The sequence below is a fragment of the Callorhinus ursinus genome, unplaced genomic scaffold, assembly GCF_003265705.2.
Source record: "Callorhinus ursinus isolate GAN/ISIS: 27379988/994484 unplaced genomic scaffold, GSC_fseal_2.0 scaffold13, whole genome shotgun sequence".
Taxonomy (NCBI): domain Eukaryota; kingdom Metazoa; phylum Chordata; class Mammalia; order Carnivora; family Otariidae; genus Callorhinus; species Callorhinus ursinus.
The window spans coordinates 14,999,660-15,020,501 of NW_027397075.1; the positions used below are offsets into that span (position 1 = coordinate 14,999,660).

At 63.6% G+C, this 20,842-nt stretch overlaps 1 protein-coding gene across 2 annotated transcripts in view; it reads right to left on the bottom strand.

Moving 5' to 3' along the window:
* Positions 1-20,842, bottom strand: part of CACNA1H (calcium voltage-gated channel subunit alpha1 H) — a 59,864-nt gene that overhangs the window by 22,468 nt on the left and 16,554 nt on the right. For both annotated transcript variants that reach the window (XM_073899752.1, XM_073899751.1), the window contains exons 2-4: positions 2,548-2,659; positions 2,308-2,441; positions 1,754-1,851 (exon numbers count right to left, since the gene is read on the bottom strand). In XM_073899752.1, coding sequence (XP_073755853.1) covers positions 1,754-1,851; positions 2,308-2,441; positions 2,548-2,659 — 344 coding nt within the window. The remainder of the gene's footprint in view (positions 1-1,753; positions 1,852-2,307; positions 2,442-2,547; positions 2,660-20,842) is intronic.

The following is a 20,842-nucleotide window of genomic DNA, read 5'->3' on the forward strand; positions in this document are numbered from 1 at the left end:
GAATTTCTTCCCATGCCCTGTGTGAATTGCACTGGAGGAGAGCCTTGCACTGGAGGGAGGGACCCTCAGGGCAGGTGGCGGTTTTCTGAGAGGCAGTTTTGAAGCCCTTGTGCCTGGGTGCTGGATTAATGCAAATTAATCTGGGAGTGGGTGAGCCAAGCCCTATGTGCCCCCCACTTACCTGGGCATATCCCCTCCCAGACCTCAGCAAGGATGACTCCTTTCCCCAGAGGAGCAAGGGCAGGGCTTAGGCAGCACACCGCACCCCGGGCCAGAGGGTGGGGAGGGGGCAGGTGTGAGGCCTCAGGGAGCAGCACCCTGGGGAGGGGGGGGGCATGGCACATGGCAGACAGGCCCCTGGGGTCACGGGGGGCGAGCCACAGCCAGGAGCAGCACTGAAGTGTCAGAAATGGCTGAGAGGAAGATTCACGAGGGATGCACGGGATCAGAAGGCACTTGCCCTGGGCAGATATCAGCTGGCTTAAAGGGTCACAGATACGATCCAGGGGTCAGAGTGGACCCCAGGCACCCAGGGAGATACAACCCTGAGTGTGACCATTTGGGACTCATTATAAGGAGCATCCGATCCTGTCCAGGGCAGGCTCCCTATTTGGGACAGTGGGGTGTCCCCAGAGGAGGCCAGGCTGCTGGTGTGCAATGCTGGGTGCACGCAGGCTGAAAAGGACACATCTGCGGGGATGGGTCTCATTGCCACTTTACTGAGTTCACAGGTGGGCCCAGGTGGGCAGACCGTGTGTGTGGTGGGTGCCAGGCATAGCTGGGAGCTGCACACATCACCTCACCTCACACAGCCTCTCTGGGTACCACTAACATCTGACTGTTACAGTGCGAAAATGGATGCTCAGAGAGGGTCAGTAACTTCCCCGGGCTCACAAGGCATCTGAGCTCCGTCTGACCCCTGAGCATAGAGCCAGGTGGGCAGGTGGAAAAAAGGCCCAGGGGACCGATGGCACAGCACACCTCCATGACCCCAGCCCTCTGGTGGAGCAGACAGGCCCGGGGAAGGACGTACCTATCCCTAAGGGTGTGTAACTTCTTAGGGGAGGCTGTGGGACCTGCCCTGACTGCCCAGGCCTGGGGGCTGAGGACACCAGGACTCGGGCCCAGCGGCTGGAAAGGCTGTGCACATGGTATTGACATGCAGTACGTGCAGACCCGTGCACACATATGTACACACCTCTTACACGGTATACCGCCGGCACTGCCCTCCTGCCCAGGAGAAGTAACAGCAGTGAATACCCATAAGATGGAAAAAATCCCAAACCATCCTCCTGTGTGAGAATAGGCCGCTTTCCAAACAAGCAGCCACGTGACTTTCCGGAAGCTTCTCTAGGCTTCCCAGAAGCACCAGATCCCTCTGGCAGAGTTAGAGCCTGAGGTTTGCCCACCATGTGCCAGACAATGAAGCCACCAGGGCCCGTGCAGCCCCCAGTGTTACCCCAAATGTGCAGATGGGGAGTCTAAGGTTCGCCCAGCAGCACAGTGGGGAGCCCAAACCCCACGCAGCCTGCCTGTCACACCCCAACCTGGTCCAGGTTTGCCATGTCCTCTCCAGACAAGAAGTGGTCAATCCTCAGGGGCCCATGGTGAACAGCAGGCTTGCCTGCCCTCCCCCAGGGCTGGGGAGTCCAGGAGCAGACAATGTAGACTTCCTGCGCCCCAGGGGACCCTGGAGAGCTCTCAGTAGGGCCAGCAGGACACGCAGGCCTGTCCCAGGAGAGGGGTCACTCACTGGGCACACGGTTGATGGCACGCAGGGGCCGCAGTACGCGCACCGTCCGGATGGCCGAGAGGCTCACGTTGTGTCCATCCAGTGAGTACTCCATCATGCTGGGGGAGCGGCAGAGGGACAGGGAAGCTCAGGGGGTGGGTGGGGCCCCGGGGGCAGGGGTGAGCACCACCTTCCTCCAGGGCACCTTGCCAGCTGAGGCCAGGAGGCCTGGTCCCGGAGCTGTGCACCGAGCCTCCCTGGGGCGCCTCACCACTCACGGACCATCTGTGTCCATCCTGCCACCCCCACTGCTGTGGGGCAGTGTCCTGTTCCCTGGCAGAGGCTGCACTGGTCCCCCAGCCCCCAGCCGCCTCCCAACATTGGCCCCACCGGACCCCTGCAGAGTGCGCCCCCATCCCTCTTTCTGGTGGGACCCTGGGACGGCCAGACCCCGGGGCAGCCAGTGGGGCCCGAGCAGGGCAGGGCTCCCAGCCAGGCTTGGTCAGGCACCGATGCCACTGTGGGTACAAGGGTCTCCTGGGCCAGCCCCGGCTCTGGTGGCCAGGGGTTCATACCCTGCCATGACGATGAAGAAATCCAGCCTGTTCCACGTGTCCCCCAGGTAGCACTTCTGCCCAAAGAGGCCCAGGGCGATCATCTTGATGATCATCTCCACCGCGAAGAAAGCAAAGATGAAGTCATCGAAGGCCTGGAGGGAGGCGGGGCCTGAGAGCCAGTCCTGCCAGCCGGTCACCCCGAGGCTGGCCCTGGCCAGTGGGCTGTGCCCCCCACCCCCCGGATGCCCCCGGGCCCACCTCCAGGATGCTGCAGCGCTCCGACTGGCACTCGACGTCCTCACAGGGCCGGAACATGCCCAGGGTCACGCAGTTGAGCATAATGACCAGCATGCTGACGTGCTCGAACCACGTGGGGCGGGCAGCCGAGTTAAGGATCAATGCTGGAGGCTGAGACACGGCCGCAGGGGAGCAGCATGGGGAGCATGGCCCCGGACACCCGCACCCCGTCAGCTGGGCCTTGAGAAGCAGAGCCGGGACCCTGGCCACTGTGTGCAGCACCAGCACACCCTTAACGTGGGCCCCTGGCCAGGGGCTGGAGGACAGGCTCCCCACAACACTGGTACCCCAAGCTCAGGCCAGACACTCGGGGAGCCATTTCACAGGCTCTGTCCGGCCTGGGCCCCAAAACGTGCTGTGGATGCACACACACCGTGAGAGTGTGCCCACGCTAACCCTGTGACTCTAGCAGGCCGAGGGTGCCCCAACCACAGCTACTGGGATAAGGAACGAGAGCTTTCCATCAGCTCAGGAGCTGGGCATGGGGAACCTGCAGCCCTCCTGAGCACCTGCACCAACGGGGACCCAGCAGGACACCTCCTTGCCGCCCGGCCTCCCCACCCGGCCCCCCGGCCTGGAGCAGAAGCTGCCCAGGTGACCGGCTCCATCCAGGAGTCTCTGGCTGGCTAGCGGGCATCCAGGTGGGGTGGGAGCCTTGGGAGCCAGCTCAGCAGGGTGTGCTGCATCCTCACACACTCTGCACCCCGCCACCCCGCAGGCTCCCTGGTGGGACCACAGCCCACCTGTGACCTCCTGGACGTGCTGGAAGCAGCCACCAGGTGGCGCTGGGGCTCCATGCAGGCTGCACAGTGGCCTGGCCCAAGGAGGCGGTCTCTGGGAAGGGGTGCACCCCGCGCCCCCACCCCAGTTAGTTCGCTAGGGACTGGGGGGAGCCCTCTGCTGGACTGGCTGGGTGAGGCATGATGAAGGGCTGGGCTGCGTGGGGGAGCTAGGCTCCATGCAGACCCTGTGGATGCAGACGGGTACCCCTGGCAGCCGAGAGGGCTTGGGGGCATTCTGTGCACCCCACACGCCATCCCCACGTCAGGGGGTCTGGAAGCAGCCCCCCCCCCCCGCCGCGGAGCAGGGACAGGGCCAATGGCGCACAGTTCAGTGTGGCATCAGGCCAGCACCATCATTACGTGCCCGCCCAGAGCGCTGTAACTATGGTTAATGGGCTCGGCGGTAACAAGGGCCTGGGCCGGGTCCGGCTGTGGGGAACAGAAGCAGCACCCGGCCCCCAGCCCCTCCAGTGGGGGGGCCTGGCACATGTGCTTGCTCAGGTGCTGGGCCGGGACCGGGCCATCCCCGTGGGGTGGGGGTGGGGGGCCACAGTGCCGTCACTGACGGATGCACCTATGTGCACCAGCAAGGCTCCATTGGGGCGTCTTGGGGGCACCCCTGCACTGACCCGGTCCCAGGCTGTGTCATGGGGGGGCTCAGGCTGCACCGCTCTCCTGGCCTCCTGACCCTTTGTCCCTTAACTGCTGCAGTCACACCTCTGAGGAGGGATGTCTGTGCATGTCACAGCAGGTGGGGTGCTCCCAGTTAAACAGAATGGGTCAGCAGATCCGCCTGTAAGAAGACGAACCCCCCATACCCCCACATGCCCATGAAGCCTGGCAGGAGAGCAGGAGGCCCCGGGTGGGCAACGGGAGGGCAGGCGACGATCGGATGGTGTGAGGGAGTGCATCCCAACCCTGACCCAGGTAGACGCAGGTGCACGCTATCCCCCCCCCGCCGACCCCCTGCTCTGGGAGGCAGTGCACACCAGCCTGGGCCCCCAGGGTGTGCACCCACCCAGTGAGGGTGTGGGGGCTGCCTGCCCCTTTTGAACCTGTCCCAACATGCCGAGCTCTCCCTGCACCGAGTGCCCCCCCGACTCCTGCAGACGTCCTGCCCTAGCAGTAGGGTTTCTAGCCCAGTCAAGCCCTGGCCCCCCAGCTTCTCCGGTCCACCAGTACCATTCACCCTCACCTGGGACTCTTGTCTCTCCAGCCCATGGCCCGGTTTCTCCCTGGCCTGTGCCCATGCTCATTCACATCCCCCAGACCAGGGAGAGTGACCTCAACAAGCAGGTGCCCTCCACCATCAGGTGATGGATATTCATGCCCTCCCTGTACCTGGCCCGGAAGAAGCCCACCAGCTACCCTCAAGCCCCTAACCATCACTGCTACCCGCCTCCCCCCCCTACTTCAAGGCATCTAGCCACACCATGGTGTGGCCCATGTTCTGGGCCCTGGGGCAGAGGGCCAGGTGGGGATGAAAGGGGCAGGTAAAGGCCAACTCCTGGTCTGGGGGTTCTTGCAGGGGACCTGTCCCCAGACCCCAGAGCTGGTGTCAAACAAAGCTGAGGATCTCTGCCCTCAACAGTGATCCTGGGCTGTGAGGCCAGTGAATCTGGATTCAGGCCAGGATCCATGAGACTATTCGGGTCAGGGGCTAGGAGGGGCTAGGAGGGGCCCTCACTCCCCAGGACAAGCCATACACCAGGCCCCAAGCAACTGGAAAAGACAGCTCTGCTTAGGGTCCCTGAGCTGGGGTCCTACCTCTACATCTTCCCAAACTGCTGACAAGCAAAACCCACCCACCAACCGTGGCTTCCTCCTGACTCTGCTGGTCCTATGGGCCCTGGCCTGCCTGCCCCACCCATGAGGCATGCCTGGCAGGCTCAAGACCCCAAGGGGCAGAAGGCTGAGTGCCCGGCAGGTTCATCCAAGAAGTAGGGACACTACTGGGGTGGGTGGGACAACCAAACTGGGCAGCATGACCCCAGCATCTAGAAAGTTCTCCATCCATCCCCAAGAGCTCTTGACCCTTTCGGGTTACTATCCCAATGATACAGCCTCTGCCTCTCTCCCCCCACCACCCCAGACACACACCTGGGAGGGAAAAGACCCTAGGGTCCTGCACCCGGGCCCCAAGATCTTGCCTTGGTCTGTGCAAAGGTGTCCCATGTATGCACGGTTCTCCCAAGACACTCCCAGAGCTGCCCTGCACCTGCTGTCCTGGGTAGGGGCTCCACTGGCCCTGCAGATGGCCAGGAGGCTCCCCAGAGACAGGTGCAGCCGGCCCAGGGGTCACAGGGCTGGAGCGGCCCCCTGCACGCACAAGGCCAGCCCCCTCCCCGTCACACCTTAGTGGGCAGCTAAGGACAGGCAGGGCCAGCCGGCTCCTCATCCAGAGCCCAGTGACTTAATTACACAGATGGATTTTCTGGGTTTTAATTAAAAATCCTTTAGGTTTTGAACCAACTTCTACAAATTAGAGTCAATTTCCACCATGGGTCCAAGGAAGCCAAGATGATATGCAGTCTGGAGGCGGTGGCCATACCGGCACAGGGAGGGAGCCGTGGCGCTGCCCAGGGCCTGAGTCCAACGCTGAGTGATGTGGTCTCTGCCACAGGACCCCCAGAGCCCCGGGAGGCTCTGTCCGGCCGCAAGCCCCCTGACCCACATCTTTTGACTACCCTGGCCCCAGCCCATCCAGCTCCAGGAACCTCCCAGGGCCTGGGCTGGGCCTGCACCACCACCCACGCTGGTGGGGGGGGGGTGGCTCATAAATGAAAGACGGGGTCCCAGAGCCTCTCTCAGCACTGGGAGCAAAGGTCCCATATTTTGGGGGACCTTTCAAGTGCCATGCGCACCCTGCGGGCCCCACCCTTCCGGCATATTGCCCCCAGCCTGGCCTGATGCCAGTCTTTCCCACCGCCTCCCTCCCCTTTAGGTCTTTCCGGGACCAGTGGAGTAGCAGGTGCCGAGCCTGCCCTGCACCACCTTCCCATTCTTGCAGCAGCGCCCATGGCCAGGCCTCCCCCAGCAGGGTGGAGGAGGAGCCCAGTTCTGTCTTGACGCCCTTGGTGCCAGATTCACGGCTTCTTGGACCAGGGCTCCAATGCTCCCCACACGCAGACACCCCAAGGCCAGGCCCAGCGGGTGAGGAGGTGGATTCGAGGGGCAGCGCCAGGTGACCGCTGTCCGTGGTGCTGAAGACGGCCTACCCCAGACGTGCTCAGAGGACTGGGGAGGAGACTCTGGATGGGGCACCTGCTGAGCAGCCTGGGGGGTGCTGCTCACGCTGACCCAGGCTTTACTGGAAACTACCCAACAATCCACCCTTTCTCATTCTGACTCCCAGCTGATTAAGCACAGCATACTGCCTGAGGCTTCGAAGATGGCGCTGGCCTGATAGCACCATCTCTCCCCTGTCCCTGGCTGTGGGCCCTGGGTGGGGACAGCCTGGAAGTGGGGGTGACCGCGGCAGGCACCGTCATCTCTGCACAAAGACACCACCGGCTGGGAAGTGTGAGGCTGCTGGGACCGGGCCTGGAAGCCAGAAGGGGCTCATGGCCACTCAGCCCACGTTTCAGGGGCTGCCGGTCCCTCACCAGCAGCTGTGCCAACAGGGGACCCTGACACTCTATGAGGATCCCCAGAGAGGCCTGTATGGCACAGGACAGTGTGACCCGAAGGGTGGTCCTAGACCTCTGAGCCAAATCCTCATCATTGCACGCAGGTCCCCACGGCCACCCAGCCTTGCTGGCTCAAGGGCCCCCAGACCTGTGGAGTGAGCCATTTCTCCCCCTGCCCAACTCGGAGCCAGGGGATGAGCCTGATCCCTGACAGTACCACTACCCACTCCTCACCCTAAGCCTCAGTTTCCCCAGCTGCACGATGGGAGTGATGGCATTATCTTTCAGGTGCTGAGGGAAGCGTCCAGCAGGCTCCACGTCCCCTGTCCCCTCCCTCATTCTGGCGAGGCCACTTCAGCTCCCCTGGCTGGCCGCGGACACAGACGGAGGGGACATTGTGTTTTTGCCAGGGGCGCAGAGCTGGGCGAGCTGGACACCCCGCGCTGAGAGACGCAGACCTGTGGGGCACATGGAGGCTGGAACGCTGCGGGACGTGGCCACGAGGCAGGCTTTGTGGGGACCGGGCCCTGACCCCCCCCCAGGCTGGGCTCCCTGAGTGGCCATCGTGAGATCACATGGATAGAGCTGCAAAGATGAGAAAGCCCCAAGCAGGCCAGCCCCGCCTGCCGCCCCCCAGGGCAATCTGCTCTGCCAGCTAAGCTCCGTTAGACCAAATCCACAACAGCTTGGCGTGAGTGTCCCTGCGCCCAGGAAGGTGGCGGGGCACGGGCAGCGGGAAGACGGGGGCGCAGGGTGGGGTAGCCCAAACACTCAGGCTGGCATCGGTCTCCTCTTCCTCATGCCTCGGCCCAGGTCAGGCCAGCAGCCTCCCCCACCTCCCTGCCATCTGCTCTGTACCCACGGCAGCCCCCCACCAGGATCTCCTGACTTGGGACATGGCCAAGAGGCAGCTCTGGGCCTGATCCACTGCCCATTGGGAATACTGGGCCCAGACCCCCACTCCAGGCCCTCGGGGACCAGCCTCTGACCTCAATGGGGCTTGCAGTCTGTGGTGTGGATGAGGGGCCCCAACAGGCAGGGGAGGTGTAGGGATGAGCTCAGCCAGTCCATGGGCTCTACACACACGCGCACCTGCCCCCAGACGCACAGTGGCCCACCGATGCCCCAACTCTGCACCAAGCGCCCCCCTCCATCCCCGCATGGACTGCTGGTGGGCAAACCCTTCCCCGCCCTGCGGGAGGCGGTATAGGGCCCTTCCCTGCTGCTGTGCACACAGGCCTGCTGCCCCCGCCCTGGCCCCCCAGGTTCATTCTCTTGAGCGTTCAACCTTGCTTTTGCAATTTAATCAAGGAGAAAAGCCTATGTTTATTCATGGGGAGAAAGCCCATCCCGCAGAAGAAAACAATCCTGGGCCACTCACGAGAAGACGTCTACAATACCGACACAGCTGAGTGGGCGACTGGAGACAGAACCGCTCTGGGGCCGGAAGAAACACCCCACACAGACCCAGCCGGCCAGAGGCCGGGCCCCAGGGCCCAGTGGGCAGCATGGAGACCCCCAGACCCGGCCCACCTCACAGAGCAGCCTTCCCCAACCCTGGCCCCTCTGGGCCCCTCTGTCCGCAAGACCGCTGGACAAGGACAGTGCCGGAGAGCTGGGGAGGCCTCCCAAGGGTGCATGCAGCCAGGCTAGCGAGCCAGAAAGCACCGCTGGTGACCACGGACGACTGAACATCCCAACGTGTCTACGGACAGGGCGTGACGCTGCAGTGGAAGCACCGAGATTAGTGGAAACCCACCCTGGGTGGACAGAGGGGAACGCAACAGCGGCGGAGACCGTTCACAAAGAGCGCTCCCATGCAGAGGCTCGCTTCCCTAGGACACGGCTGGACGTACGTGCACCAAGAGGAATGTGGAGTTCCGGGAGAAACCCTCATGGAGGGAGCCACGGCTCAAGGCGAGACAGGACAAGGCTGTCCTTGCCTCTGCCCTCTGGGCCTCCGCAGGGCGTGTGTGACGGCAACAGTGAGGCGTCTCGAAGCCCAGGCCCGAGTGGTCCGTGTGGGCTCTCAGAGCGGGGGAGGCCTGGGGAAGGGTCCCTGTCCACCAGGGCACACACTCAGCCCCTTGCTCACGGTGGCGGGAGTCCAGGGGCCTTCTGCTCCTCGCCCAGCTGGTGAGCCCACCCCCCGAGGTTGCCACAGCAACACGCTTGCAACAGCCTCCTCCCAGCCCAGCATCTAACAGGAAGCAGTTTTTATTGGAGAAGTACACCATTAAGGACACGGCTTCTCCTGGACCAGCCTCGGCGTGGGACCTGCCCCTCTGCACCATCGGGGACCCACCAGGTCCCCATGAGCACCTCCAGGGAGCCCTCAAGGGTGGCACACAAGACAGACAACAGCTGAGCCAGGCAGTGGGGCCCCTGTGGACGGCTCCTGGCAGCTCCCGCGGGGCGTAGCTCCCACCCAGAGGCAGGTCCCACGGCTCCTCTAACTGTCCTCACCCCCGAGCACACCCCGAAGTGCAAACAGGTCCTTAGACACACACATACTCGTGTTCCCAGCAGCAGGGCTTTAGACAGCCAAAAGGCTGAAACCACCCCAATGTCCACGAATGCACAAAAACACGGGGTCCGGCGTGCGATACCGCTCAGCCATGTCACGCCCACACCACTACGACACGGCTAAACCTTGAAAATGGGACACTCGCTAGGAAGCCAGGCGCACAAGGACAGATATTGTAGGATTCTGTGTCTGTGAAGCAGAACAAATGTGGACAGACCGGGGAGCAAGGGCTGCCAGTGGCTGGGGAGTAACAGTTAACGGGGAATGGTTCCCTTTGGTGTGATGGAATGTTCTGGAACTAGGGAGGGCTGGGGCTTGCGGCGCGCTGTGAATGCACTCAACTCCCCAGGACTGCTACACTTCAAGACTTTAGAGTGTGTGCAGATCACCTCAGTAACTGTAACAATCTGCGTGTCTGGGGCTTTTCTTTCCAACCGCTCCATCCTGCTGGAGTGCCAAACCCATCACTGCTGTCACTCACTCGCAGGGCGGAGACTCAGACCCAGCGCCAGTGTGGGCGTGGCGGGGGCCCCTCCTGGCTCCCCTGCCTCGAAACCCCCCCTGCAGGGCACAGCCACCCCGACTCAGGGCAGACATGCTCCCCAGCACTCCCGAGTCCTCCTGGTGGCCCCCCACCGTGGGTCCGGCTGCCCACGGAGGGCATCCGAGGACGCCTCCCAGAGCTCCTGGCGGGTGGGGTGATGGGATCGGGGTGTAAGGGGCAGCTGGGGCTGGGGCGGCAGCAGACTCTCACCAGGCAGCGGCTGAGCCTGGCCACCGGGGAGCCTTCAAAGGCAGAGTAGCAGCTGCAAGCCGGGTGGTACGGCAGCGCCGCTTGGCATCCACCCTGGGCTGTGAGCCGGCTTAACCCCCGTGACCTGCAAACTAGGCCTGGCCCCGCGGGGGCACCCCTGGTCCTGGCAGGGTCCAGGGCTCCGGCCCCACACCACAGGCCTCAGGAGGTCCACACCTGAGGACTGCCAACAATGCCCCAAGCCTAAGGACACCCAGGCCCTGGCAGGAGCCTTAGGCAGGGGTCTGCTCCCTGGTGTCGGGAACCCTACTCTCGTGGCAGCCGGGTCTCCTGAGGTGGACTCCATCCCTGGAGCACGGAGGCCCCCTTGGGCAGAAAGCATGGAGCGGAGACCTTTGTGGATCCTGCCCCATTTCCTGACTGCCTGAGGGTCCCCTGAGGTCTTCACACTTCGGCCGCAGCCTGGGGGGTCAGGCACAGACCCCCAGGACAGATGTACCTTCCCTTGTTACTGGAGACAATTATAAACAGTCCTGCTTACTTAACTAGTGAGATAATTAGTTGATTAAGGCTTCCACTGTTAGCGACAGGGCCCAGCCCAGGGTGCGATGTTCACCTGCAGATCAGGGGCCTGGGGGCAGTGGGACGGTCATCTGACGCAGGTGTCTATGCACCTGCGCACCTGCCCTCACACCTGGTCCCCGGGGAGCAGCTCAACATTGCTGGGGCCCGGATGCTTCTGCTGCAGATGTCCAACCCACGGCCTCAGCCAGCTGGTGTTAGGACGGCAGACGGGCGAGGTGAGCGAGGACACCAGCATGGCCGAGATGAGTGGTGGAGGGGGTCCCATGGCAGCTCCGGGTCCACGGGGGCCTCTCTGAGGAGGGGGAGGCCGCCACTCCAGATCACGATGGAAGGAAGTTTCTGTCCTTCCTGAGGTTGTTGCCACGATGACCAGCTGCTGAAAAGGTGAGGAGGGGTCTCGGAGGGGGACCCCTCCAACAGCCTCACAGCTCAGCCCAGACCCTGGTCTCCAGCCCCCACCCCTAGGCCACCACCACAGGGCTTTATCTGGGGGAGAGGGGTGCGGTCCAGAAGATCCTGTCAGTGTCTGGGAAGAAGAACAGGACCGGAGCGGGGTCCAGAGGGCCAGGGGTCCCCCGCCAGGTGAGGCTGCAGGCAGACTATTCCGAAGTTAGGAATCAAAGGCTTTTTCGGCCTCTCCCCACCACACACGTTGGCTCTGCACAGGGAAGGGCCTTGGTCCCCTGTGGCCAGCTCCCATTCATCCCCACCTGGGGGACACAGGACCGCTGCCCCCAGGGGGCCGCCCACCTGTCAAGAACTCCCTGGATAGGACACCTGCCACAGCCCCTGTGGGGTGCAGAGGGACCCCGTCCCCTCCCCACTCTGACACAGGGGCCAGCCACTGTGCCCAGTCTGTGCCCCATGGCCTCTCCTAAACGGTGCCCTCTGCTCCAGCCTGCTCCTGCCTCCCCTCTGGACAGACTCTTGCTGCAAGGAGCCCTTCTCCCCAACTCTGTCCCCGTTCCTGTCCCCCCACCCACAGCCTAGGCCTGCGTGACTCATGCTCACTTGGCTCCGGCTGGGGTGGGGAGCCGGGATTGCTGGCCAAACATGGAGCTGTTTGTTCTCAGCCAGTGGCTCAGGGTTACACGAGGAAGAGGGGGGGGGGAAGTTCGGGGGGGCTGGGCTGTTCCTGGGAGAGCACCTCCCCTGGGAAGCTGAGAGGCTGGAAGCCCACTCCCCACGTGGGAACACCCCCTACTGTCGGAATATTCTTCCTCTGTTCTGAGAGCTGCTCCCTGTGCTAGCAGCCCTGGAGACTTCCAGAGCTGTGCCCAGGGGCTCCCTAGGCAGTGAGCTCCCACCCCAACCTACGAGGAACCCGCTCCCTAGACCCCCGGGCACCCCTGCATCCCACCAGCAGAGCCCAGTGCCTGGGTATGTTGTTCTCGATGGCTCGTGGCACAGAGGCCCCTCCTCCCTGCGTGATTTCTGAGCTAATCCGGGCACAGCACTGTCCTGGGCCTAGTGGCACCGCCGCCCACCTGCCACAGGAGGGAGGGGGCACAAAGGGTGGACCCCGGCACCAGTGTGAGCTCGGGCATGTCTGGGCATGTGCGTGCCCACTCATGTGTGTACTCCTCGTCCCTGGGTGCCGTGCATGCCGCATACACACACCTGAGTGGGACCGTGTGTGCACACGCAATCCACAGCTTCAAGGTGGCTCGACCTGAGAGGAGCAGGGCCCGTGGCTGGCGTTTCTCCAAAAGGAAGAGGCCCCCCACCACCCCGGACAAAATTAAAACACTCATCTACACAGACATCATGGAGCCCGAGCACAAGCCCACAGCTCCCTCTAATTGCACACCATTTTAAAAACCATGCTAATTAGAAAGAGTGCTAATGTCTCTGCTTAGCTCTTAATAAAGAGCTTGATTTGGGATGTTTTTTCAAGGCATAATTGAGTGGAAAAGCACCCCATCTCCACTTCCAATCACCATACCTGCAGGGAGCCCGCCTGTGCTGGCCATGGACCCTCATGGAGACCCTACCAGCCACTTAGTGGCGGCATGCTCAAGTGCCTTGGGGGCCCCCGACCGCCCCCCACAGGGGGGATTTTCCTGTCTGAACGTGGAGCTAGCCCCCCGCCTAGTTTCTTTCCCATAGCTCAAGCTCTCCTGACGGAGCCCCAGGTCACAGCCCTGACCCGGTTCCTTCTGGAGCAGCTGATGCCTTTCAATGCTCTAGGACCTGGCCTCCCCTTCAGGCTGGCTTTGTCCTGGATGCAGAAGGCGGGAGGGGCCGGCCTTGCCGGGGGAAGCCGCCTCTCCAGCGACTCTCCTCTGCAGAGCCCCCAGACCCTGGAAGGGAAAGGCGTGGGCAGAGCGCACAGAGCCAGGAGGGCCCCTGCGGAGAGATGACAGACCGCCCGTGGGGACAGGCCTTCGGGGCCGGCTCTGGGCAGGAATTCTCCCGGGCCAGAAATAGCTGCCTCAGCGCCACTGCACAGCTGCCCGAGGCCTGAATTAGCGACCCCGGGGGACTGGACACTCCCTCCATGGGAACTCGGGCCCGGAGGACGAGGTCTGCTCCACCCCCCCACCGGCAGGCTGCCCGAGACCATGGCCCCAGGGTCCGCAGGAAGCTGAAGGAGGCTCCCTCCTGCGAGAGAACCAGGCCAGAACACCTGGCCACAGCCCCCAGCAGCATCTGGCCCCATGGCTAGGAGCCCGTGGCTGAGGCCTGAGCTCCCCAGCTCTGCCCCTGGAGCGTGGGACCCACGGTGGCCCAGTCCCCCAGGGTCTCTCACACACTGGGACTCACAGTGACCGTGGTGGGAACACGCACCACGTGCAGACACACAGCTCTGCATACGTGCGAGCCTGACTCACCCCACATGGAGGCAAAGGGGCCCCGCAGCAGGGCTGTCCCCACACCCTCCCCCCCCACACCAGCCAGCCCCTACCTGGAAATCCCAGCCTCCCCAGGGTATTGGGGGATTGGACAGCCAGCTGGGGGCCCACAGGGCAGGGTGCCCTGACCACCCCGGCAGGCGTAGGAAGTAGCCTGCCAGCAGGAGGGCTGAAACCCCTGCCAGCCTCGTGGGCCATGTACCCTCCACAGCCTGCTGCCCACTCTAATTCACCCACTGCCACCACTGGGCACTGTTGTCCCGCCAGGACCCCAATGCAGCAGTGGTCCCACCAGATGGGGCCTGCCCTCCTGCAGGCTGTGAGCTGCTGGTCAGGGGCCCCGGAGCTGCCCCAAGGAGCACACTTGAGCAGAGCCCAAGGCTGGGTAGGTGGAGTCCCCACCAATGGGGGCAGCATCTAGAACCTTCTGGATGAGTCCTGGGCACTGGGGACTCCCCCAGAGCAGCTCCAGCCCTCACTGGCTCCCAAGGGATGAACACCAGACAGATGCTGGACATGGGGGCCCCACCAGCACCAGGCTTCCCGCGGTGATAACCCCCCTACTCCCCGTAGGAATCCCCCTGGAGCAGGGCAGAAGCTGAGGCTGACCGCAGGAGCGAGAACTCGAGCGGGATGCCCACCAACCAGAGATGCAGGAGGTGCTGCCTTCCGCTCTGAGAAGGAACAGCCCAGGACACTCGTGGGGGGGGTCTTGTGGGGAAGGGAACACAGGGCTTTTGGCTGTCCGTGCTGGAGCTGGGGAAGGCGGTAGCACGTGCTCCCACACAGATGCTCTCCTGCGGGCCAGCAGGCACCCCACACTGAGCCCTAGAAGCCCCAGTGGCCCCAGCTCTGGGTTTGGATCCTGCCTTAGCTTTGTTCTTCCTCCCCGTGAGGCCGCCAGCCATCTGTCTGGACCCGCGGGCCGTCTGGACCCACCTGTGAGGCAGCCAGAGGAGCCCCTGGAAAGGCTCCGGAGCCCATGGATTCCGACGCCCCCGTTTATGGATGGACACAGGAAGCCCCAGGAAAAGCAAGCTCCTGCTTGTGCAATATGTTCAAGCCCGGCTGGGCACCTCTTCCAGCCCCTGGAGAACCCCCTGCACCTGAGCAGAACCCCACCTGTGCCGCTGAGCCCAGCGCCCCTCGGGAAGGCCTGGGGAGCCCCCCTCACGCCCCACAGGGAGCTGCCTCCCCCAGGCTCCCTCCCCCCCGCCCACTCGGGACCCCAGAGGCCCTCTGGCCCCACCCCCAGATTATTAATAGCGGTGACATTTAAAAAGGATGGCCCAGAACCTCAGATCACCGGCTTCAACTTGAAACCAACGGGACTGAGCTCAGCACCCCGGTGCTCCTGTCCACGGTGCCTTCAGGGCACCCGGGACCCCAGTCGGGCCCGGCCCAACACCTGGCCCTGACATTTACACATGGCCACCACGGCCAGCATCCTCCAAGCGCCTGCCCAAAGCTCAGGGCCGACGTCCCTCTGAGTGTGGCAGAATGGACAGAACACAGCACAGTTCTGACCATGGCTCAGGGTCACCCGCGTTCGTCTCCAGTACGAGACTCATATTCCGGCCCGGGCGGAGGCGGGGGCAGGACACGCTCATTTGAGGAATCCTGGGGTCAGGGTGCAGAGTTCCCAGTGCCAGGCCCAAGGACATTTTGGCCCCTGCACCCAGGCCACGGGCACCTTCCCTGCTCAGCCACCAGCGATGGGCCATTCCCTCCCAGCCCTCCCTGCCACGGGCTGGACTGTGTCCCCCCAAATTCCCATGTAGGAGCCCTAACCCCCAGAACCTCACACTGTGACTCATTTGGGAATGGGTCATTAAGGAGGCGATTCAGGTAAACTGAGGTCAGTAGGGTGGGTCCCAATCCCATCCAACTGGTCCTCACAAGAGAAGCTCAAGACACAGATACACCCAGGGGGATGACCACGTGAAGAGGAGATGGCCGTTCGCACGCCCAGCAGAGGCCTTGAAAGAGCCAGCCCTGGTCATGCCTGGACCTCGGCCTTGTGGCCTCCAGCCCTGGGAGGAACACACACGCTCGGGGATATTTGTTACAGAAGCTGTGGGCAGACAATACAGCCCCCAGGGGCCATCACCTCCTGGGGGAGGTGTGACCCTGATGCCCCATCCCCACTGAGCTCCAGATATTGGGGTGAAGAGACGCTGGGGGAGGTGGTGGGGGTCCTGCTGCCCAGACGGATGGACGGTCGGGACGCTTTGGTCCCTGACTCTCTGAATGCTTCCCAGACACAGGCTTGGTCCCGTCTGTCCCGAGGTGAGGCCGCCCCAGCGGCAGCCGGATTCTGCTGTGTTGGGCGTGGTACGAAGACTCCCCTCACCCCCCCATTGGGGGCCATGGACCCAGAGGCTTGGGTCATGCCCACAAGGACAGGCTCCCCATGCTGCCTGATAGCAGGGTGACTGGCAGCCAACCCTGTGGGGACAGGCCCCCGAGACCCCAGCCCAGCGGGCTGCATGCACGGCTGGGCCCTCGGAGCTTCTAGGAGTCACCGGCGTAGAAGGCAGGGATAGGAGCTGCTTCTTCCCAGGGGCCAGGCCAGGGTGGTTCTGAAACGTCGGCGGCTGTGCTTGGCCCCCAGCGAGGGAGGCCCACGTTCCCACAGGGGATGCCAGCTCCCGGCCAGGCACTAACCAGAGTTCCGTGCACCGGCCCGCACGACGCCCACGTTTCACACAACACAGCGCTTCCTGGACTGAAATTCTTTACGTTGAGAACCCTGCCGAGGCATGAACCCAGTCGGCTTGGAGAGAAGTCCAGAGCACCACACGCAGAGCCAGGTGCAGCCCCTGTGACTGGAGAGGGGGCTGGCCACGGGGGCACCAGCCCCTAGACGGCCACCAGGATGTCCCTGAAGCATGGTAGCCCCGGGCCACGTCCAGACAGGACCCGGAGGCAGAGCCCATGCTGTCAGGGGTGGTGAGGGTGGGAGGACCTGGTGGGAGATGGGGGCCCAGTGGCTGCTGACACAGCTGTAGGTCAGTGGAGCACCCCTGCCTGAGACCAGCTGGCTCTACCCCGGACGGGCCCACCACCTACAGTGCACCACCTGCCTTCTGCCTAGGAGCACTTGTCTTCATGCCTCAAAACCCATACTGAGGACTCCTCGACCTCACTCATTTACTGAGCACCAGCTGTGTGTCGGGACTGCTCCAGGTCCCTGGATGAGGGCCAGCCTTCACGGAGCCAGCCCGAGGACGGTGAGGAACAGGTGATGTGTCCATTAGTCACAAACGCCAGCAAGAATGGTGTCCAGCAAGGACGGACGTCAACGTGGTGAGGACTGTCCCGGGCCTAAGGGAGGGTTAACGGTGAGCCTCCAGCCTGTGCCCAGGCCCAGCAGGGGGAGCAGGGGGCGATGGCAGAACAGTAAGGACAGAAAAAAAAAAAAAAAAAAAAGAACAGTAAGGACAGGACGACCTGCGGGTGGGCAGAGCCGGGGCCAGTGACATGGCAGTGTCCTGAGTTCTCAAGACAACCCCTACTCCTCACCCCTGCACAGCAATGGACAGTGAGGAGAGGGTCCTGTGGGACCCCCACCGCACCCCTGGGGCCTTCTCAGAGCACACCTTGCTCAACCCTCACGGAAGAACAGAGCCTCAGGAAAGCCCTGCACACAGCAGGCTTCGCTTAGAAGGTGCACCTGTGCACACACAGTAGGTTCTCACATCGTGTGGGGCTTGGGCTCAGGCCTGTGCACACAGTGGGATCTCCCTCTGTGGAGCCTCACCCCAGCTGGGGCTGTGGGCACAGGCTTCTGCACACAGTAGGGCCTCCCCTTCCAGGAGTCACGCCCCCAGTAAAGCCTCCCTGGAAGGATGGGCCTGCGTCTCTGGTGCCCTGTGCCCAGCTTCCCTGCACACAGCTAACGGCCTGGCCTGCCTGCCCCCCAGCCCCAACCGCAGGCTGGCCCTGGGGAGTCTCGCAGCCATGCGGCATGCTGGTCGGCCTAGCCTGGCTCCCCTCCAGCCGCCCGAGTCCAAGCTGATCCCCTAATAACTCGATCCATTATGTCGGAGTGGAGTTCCTGGAAACCAGCAGGAAAGGGAAGGCTTCTGTGATTCATCGGAGCCATTTTTAAAACCAACAATGGGGTGACTCTCCCCTCCCCAGGGCAGTGGGCCGGCCATGCTCACTGTTGCTGCCCCGGCCAGGAGGCACCGGGCACCCCGAGGGGTGGGGGCCACAAGCACAGCTGGACCCCAGCGGCCTGGGCAGAGCCGTATCCACCCCCGCCCAGAGCCCACGGCCCCATCCCTCCCTCCTCCAGGCTTGGCCGTGGCACGCTCCCCCCCTGCCCCCGCACCGAGGTCAGCCTGGCTTGGGGTCAGGCTGCCCACCAGTGGAGGGATCTGTGTGCTGCCCCGCCCCCGGAAGCACACAGCCGAGTAGGACACGGAGTGAAATTCACATCAGGCTGCCCATGAGTGCCATTCCCATATCCTGGGGTCCAGTTCCCACCGAGTGGGGGCCCCAGGAGGAAACGGGGCCAAGAGGAGAGAGGGGGCCGGGTGGGGGCTGCGCGGCTGAGAGTGACCCACCCAGAGTGGGTGGGCAGTGAGGCCCCTGGGAACTCCGTGCACATGTTCTGAGGGACTGTGGACACCTGCCTCCGTATGATGGGGACACAGGCATCACATCCACCCCAGGAGGCGCAGACGAGGGTCCTCCTCACTTGCATCCCGTCCTGGGGAGCCTCCCCACAGCTTCCTAAGCTGACCCCACAGCAGCAGAAGGGGTCCGGATTCTTCCATGCAGGCGGGCAGGTGAGACTTGCAAAACCGTGCGATGCTCCCTTCATGCTCAGCCTCCGTGTTGCCACAAAAGAAACGCTAACACACAACGCGTTATCTTTCTGAATGGATTACCACCTGAGGACTTCAGGTCTGTCATTTTCCAATTCTAATAAGGTGAACGGCAAGATGAGCTCCCAGGGCCCAGTTCATCTGCAGAGCCCGCAGCATGGGGACTCCCGAATCAGGGGGCACCAGACACAGCGGCTCGCAGATCGTCAGCAAACACGCTCCAGCAAATGGGCGCAAGCCACCTCGAGCCAGGGGCTCCTGTGCTCTGAAGGACGTCCCCTGTTGCCCAGGGACCCCCCCCGGATGGTGCACAGCCCCTGCACGGCACACCCCGAGTCCTGACTGGCCTCCAGAACCACCAGGCCACAATATGCCTCCAACACCCCCAGGGACCCAAGCGCTTCTGGGCCTTTCCAGCCACACGAAGGGGTCCCCACGCCCCCTACACGGCACGGGTCAGTGGCCCCACCCCAGGCTTCCCCCCCCCCGCCCAGACTCGCCTGAGCAGGCACCGTGGGGCTGGGCCTGAGGGTCCCCAGTGGGAATGAGGCCCAACCTCCCGGGCAGGAGCCCTGCAGCCCGCCCCACCCCGCCCCGCCTTGAGGGCTGGCTGCCGGCAGAGGGCCGCGGTGCGTCTCCGTTGCTGTTGGAAGCCGGCACAGAGGAAGCTGAGGCTTTCATAATAAATCCCGTAATTAGGGAATCCCCGAGCTCTGAGGAGCGCGGGCATGTGGTCGCGTGCTGTGCCCACGTCTCGGGGTTCCCTCCACCCGTCGTGTGGCGTGCTGCCTGGGGGAGGGGGGCTTGGGAGGGGGGCTTGGAAGGGCGGGGAGGAGGCAGAACCTGGGGACATGGAGCTCTGGAGGAAGCGCAAGGCCTGTTCACACTCGGACACGGAATGCACGTTTTGGAGGAGCCTCTGACAGTCTCCACCCCTCCTGCACATTTCTGGAAGCTTCCATGAGGTCGAGACTCAGGAGTGTGAGGGCCTGCAATATGGCTGCCGGCTCCACGTGGGGCAGAGGCCCCGGGCAGGCTGGACCTCGGGACGGCAGCCTGCAGGTGGGCTGAGGGAAGGGGGCTGCTGTGGGGTCTGGGAAGCTTCAGGCAGGCCAGGGCCAGCCCCAAACAGCCTGGCCAGCTTTTCCACGGACAGCATGTCACCAACCCCCTTTCCTGGTTTTGGCCTGGCCTTCGTATCCCCCACAGCGGCTGGCCCCCGGACCTCCAGGGCCACCAGCCCCAAGCAGCGGGGCTGCTCAGGAGGCATCTGCAAGGAAGGGGCCACCGGGGAACATGGGGACCCACCCCCTAGGGCTCTGTGGGAGAACGGGGCGGGGCGGCCGTGCACCAGTGCGGGTGGGGTACTCACAGTGACACAGGCCTGGGGTGGGGCCAGGACAGGGCAGCCAGAGCTGGGTCGGGGTGATGGGGGCTAGGAGGGCTGAGGCAGAGCTGGACTTGGGGACCAGGCCCTGGGGCTTGGTCTCCAGGAGCTGCAGGACCCTGGGCCAGTCTCCCTAACCCTAAAATGCAGCCACCCCAGTGCTAAGGGACCCCCTGATCCCTGTGCCCTCCGGCTGTGAGTTACCACAGGGACACCCCAAAGGCAAGGAGCCGAGGGGCAGGCCCACACAGGAAACAGGAAAGCGAGGTGTTCACCCCGCCCCCGCCGAGCACCCCTGCAGAGCAGGTGCCAGGAGGGGGCACCAGAAGGGGTGCAAGCCCGGTTGGCATAGCAACCAGGAAGCCAGCCAAGGCCTCAAGCGGATTGTTGAGAAATGCGTATTTCCTAATTAAAGTCGGAGAGATGACACTGATCCTAGGGCAGCCACAGGGGACGCGGGGAGCCCTGCTAGGAGGAGCAGTTTAGACACTTTTAACGACCAGGTCCCCACCCCCGCCCTCCCTGTGTCTCTCTTTTATGGTAAAACTCCCAGCCTGACCGGAGACCACAGCCCGGCTGCCAGATTCCTCAGAACGCCCAGGTCTCACGAGCCTGCCCGCCCACCCCTGCTCCTGGACCACCGGCCATGGGCCCTGAAAAGGCCAGAGAGCGTGGGGAGGGGTCTCCCCTCTTGGGGTGCAGGTGGTGCCTGGCTGACCACACACAGACACATGGGGGGCGGGAGGCTGGACAGAGGCGGGCCCACCTCCCGGTGCCCACCAGGCAACTGGAGCGTGCTGGAGGCGGGAGGCGCCCTGGGAGGGGTGGGGGGGGGCACCGTCTCGTCCCGCCGGCCTCCAGAGCTCTGCAGATAAACAGTCTAAATTAGGAATTAAAAC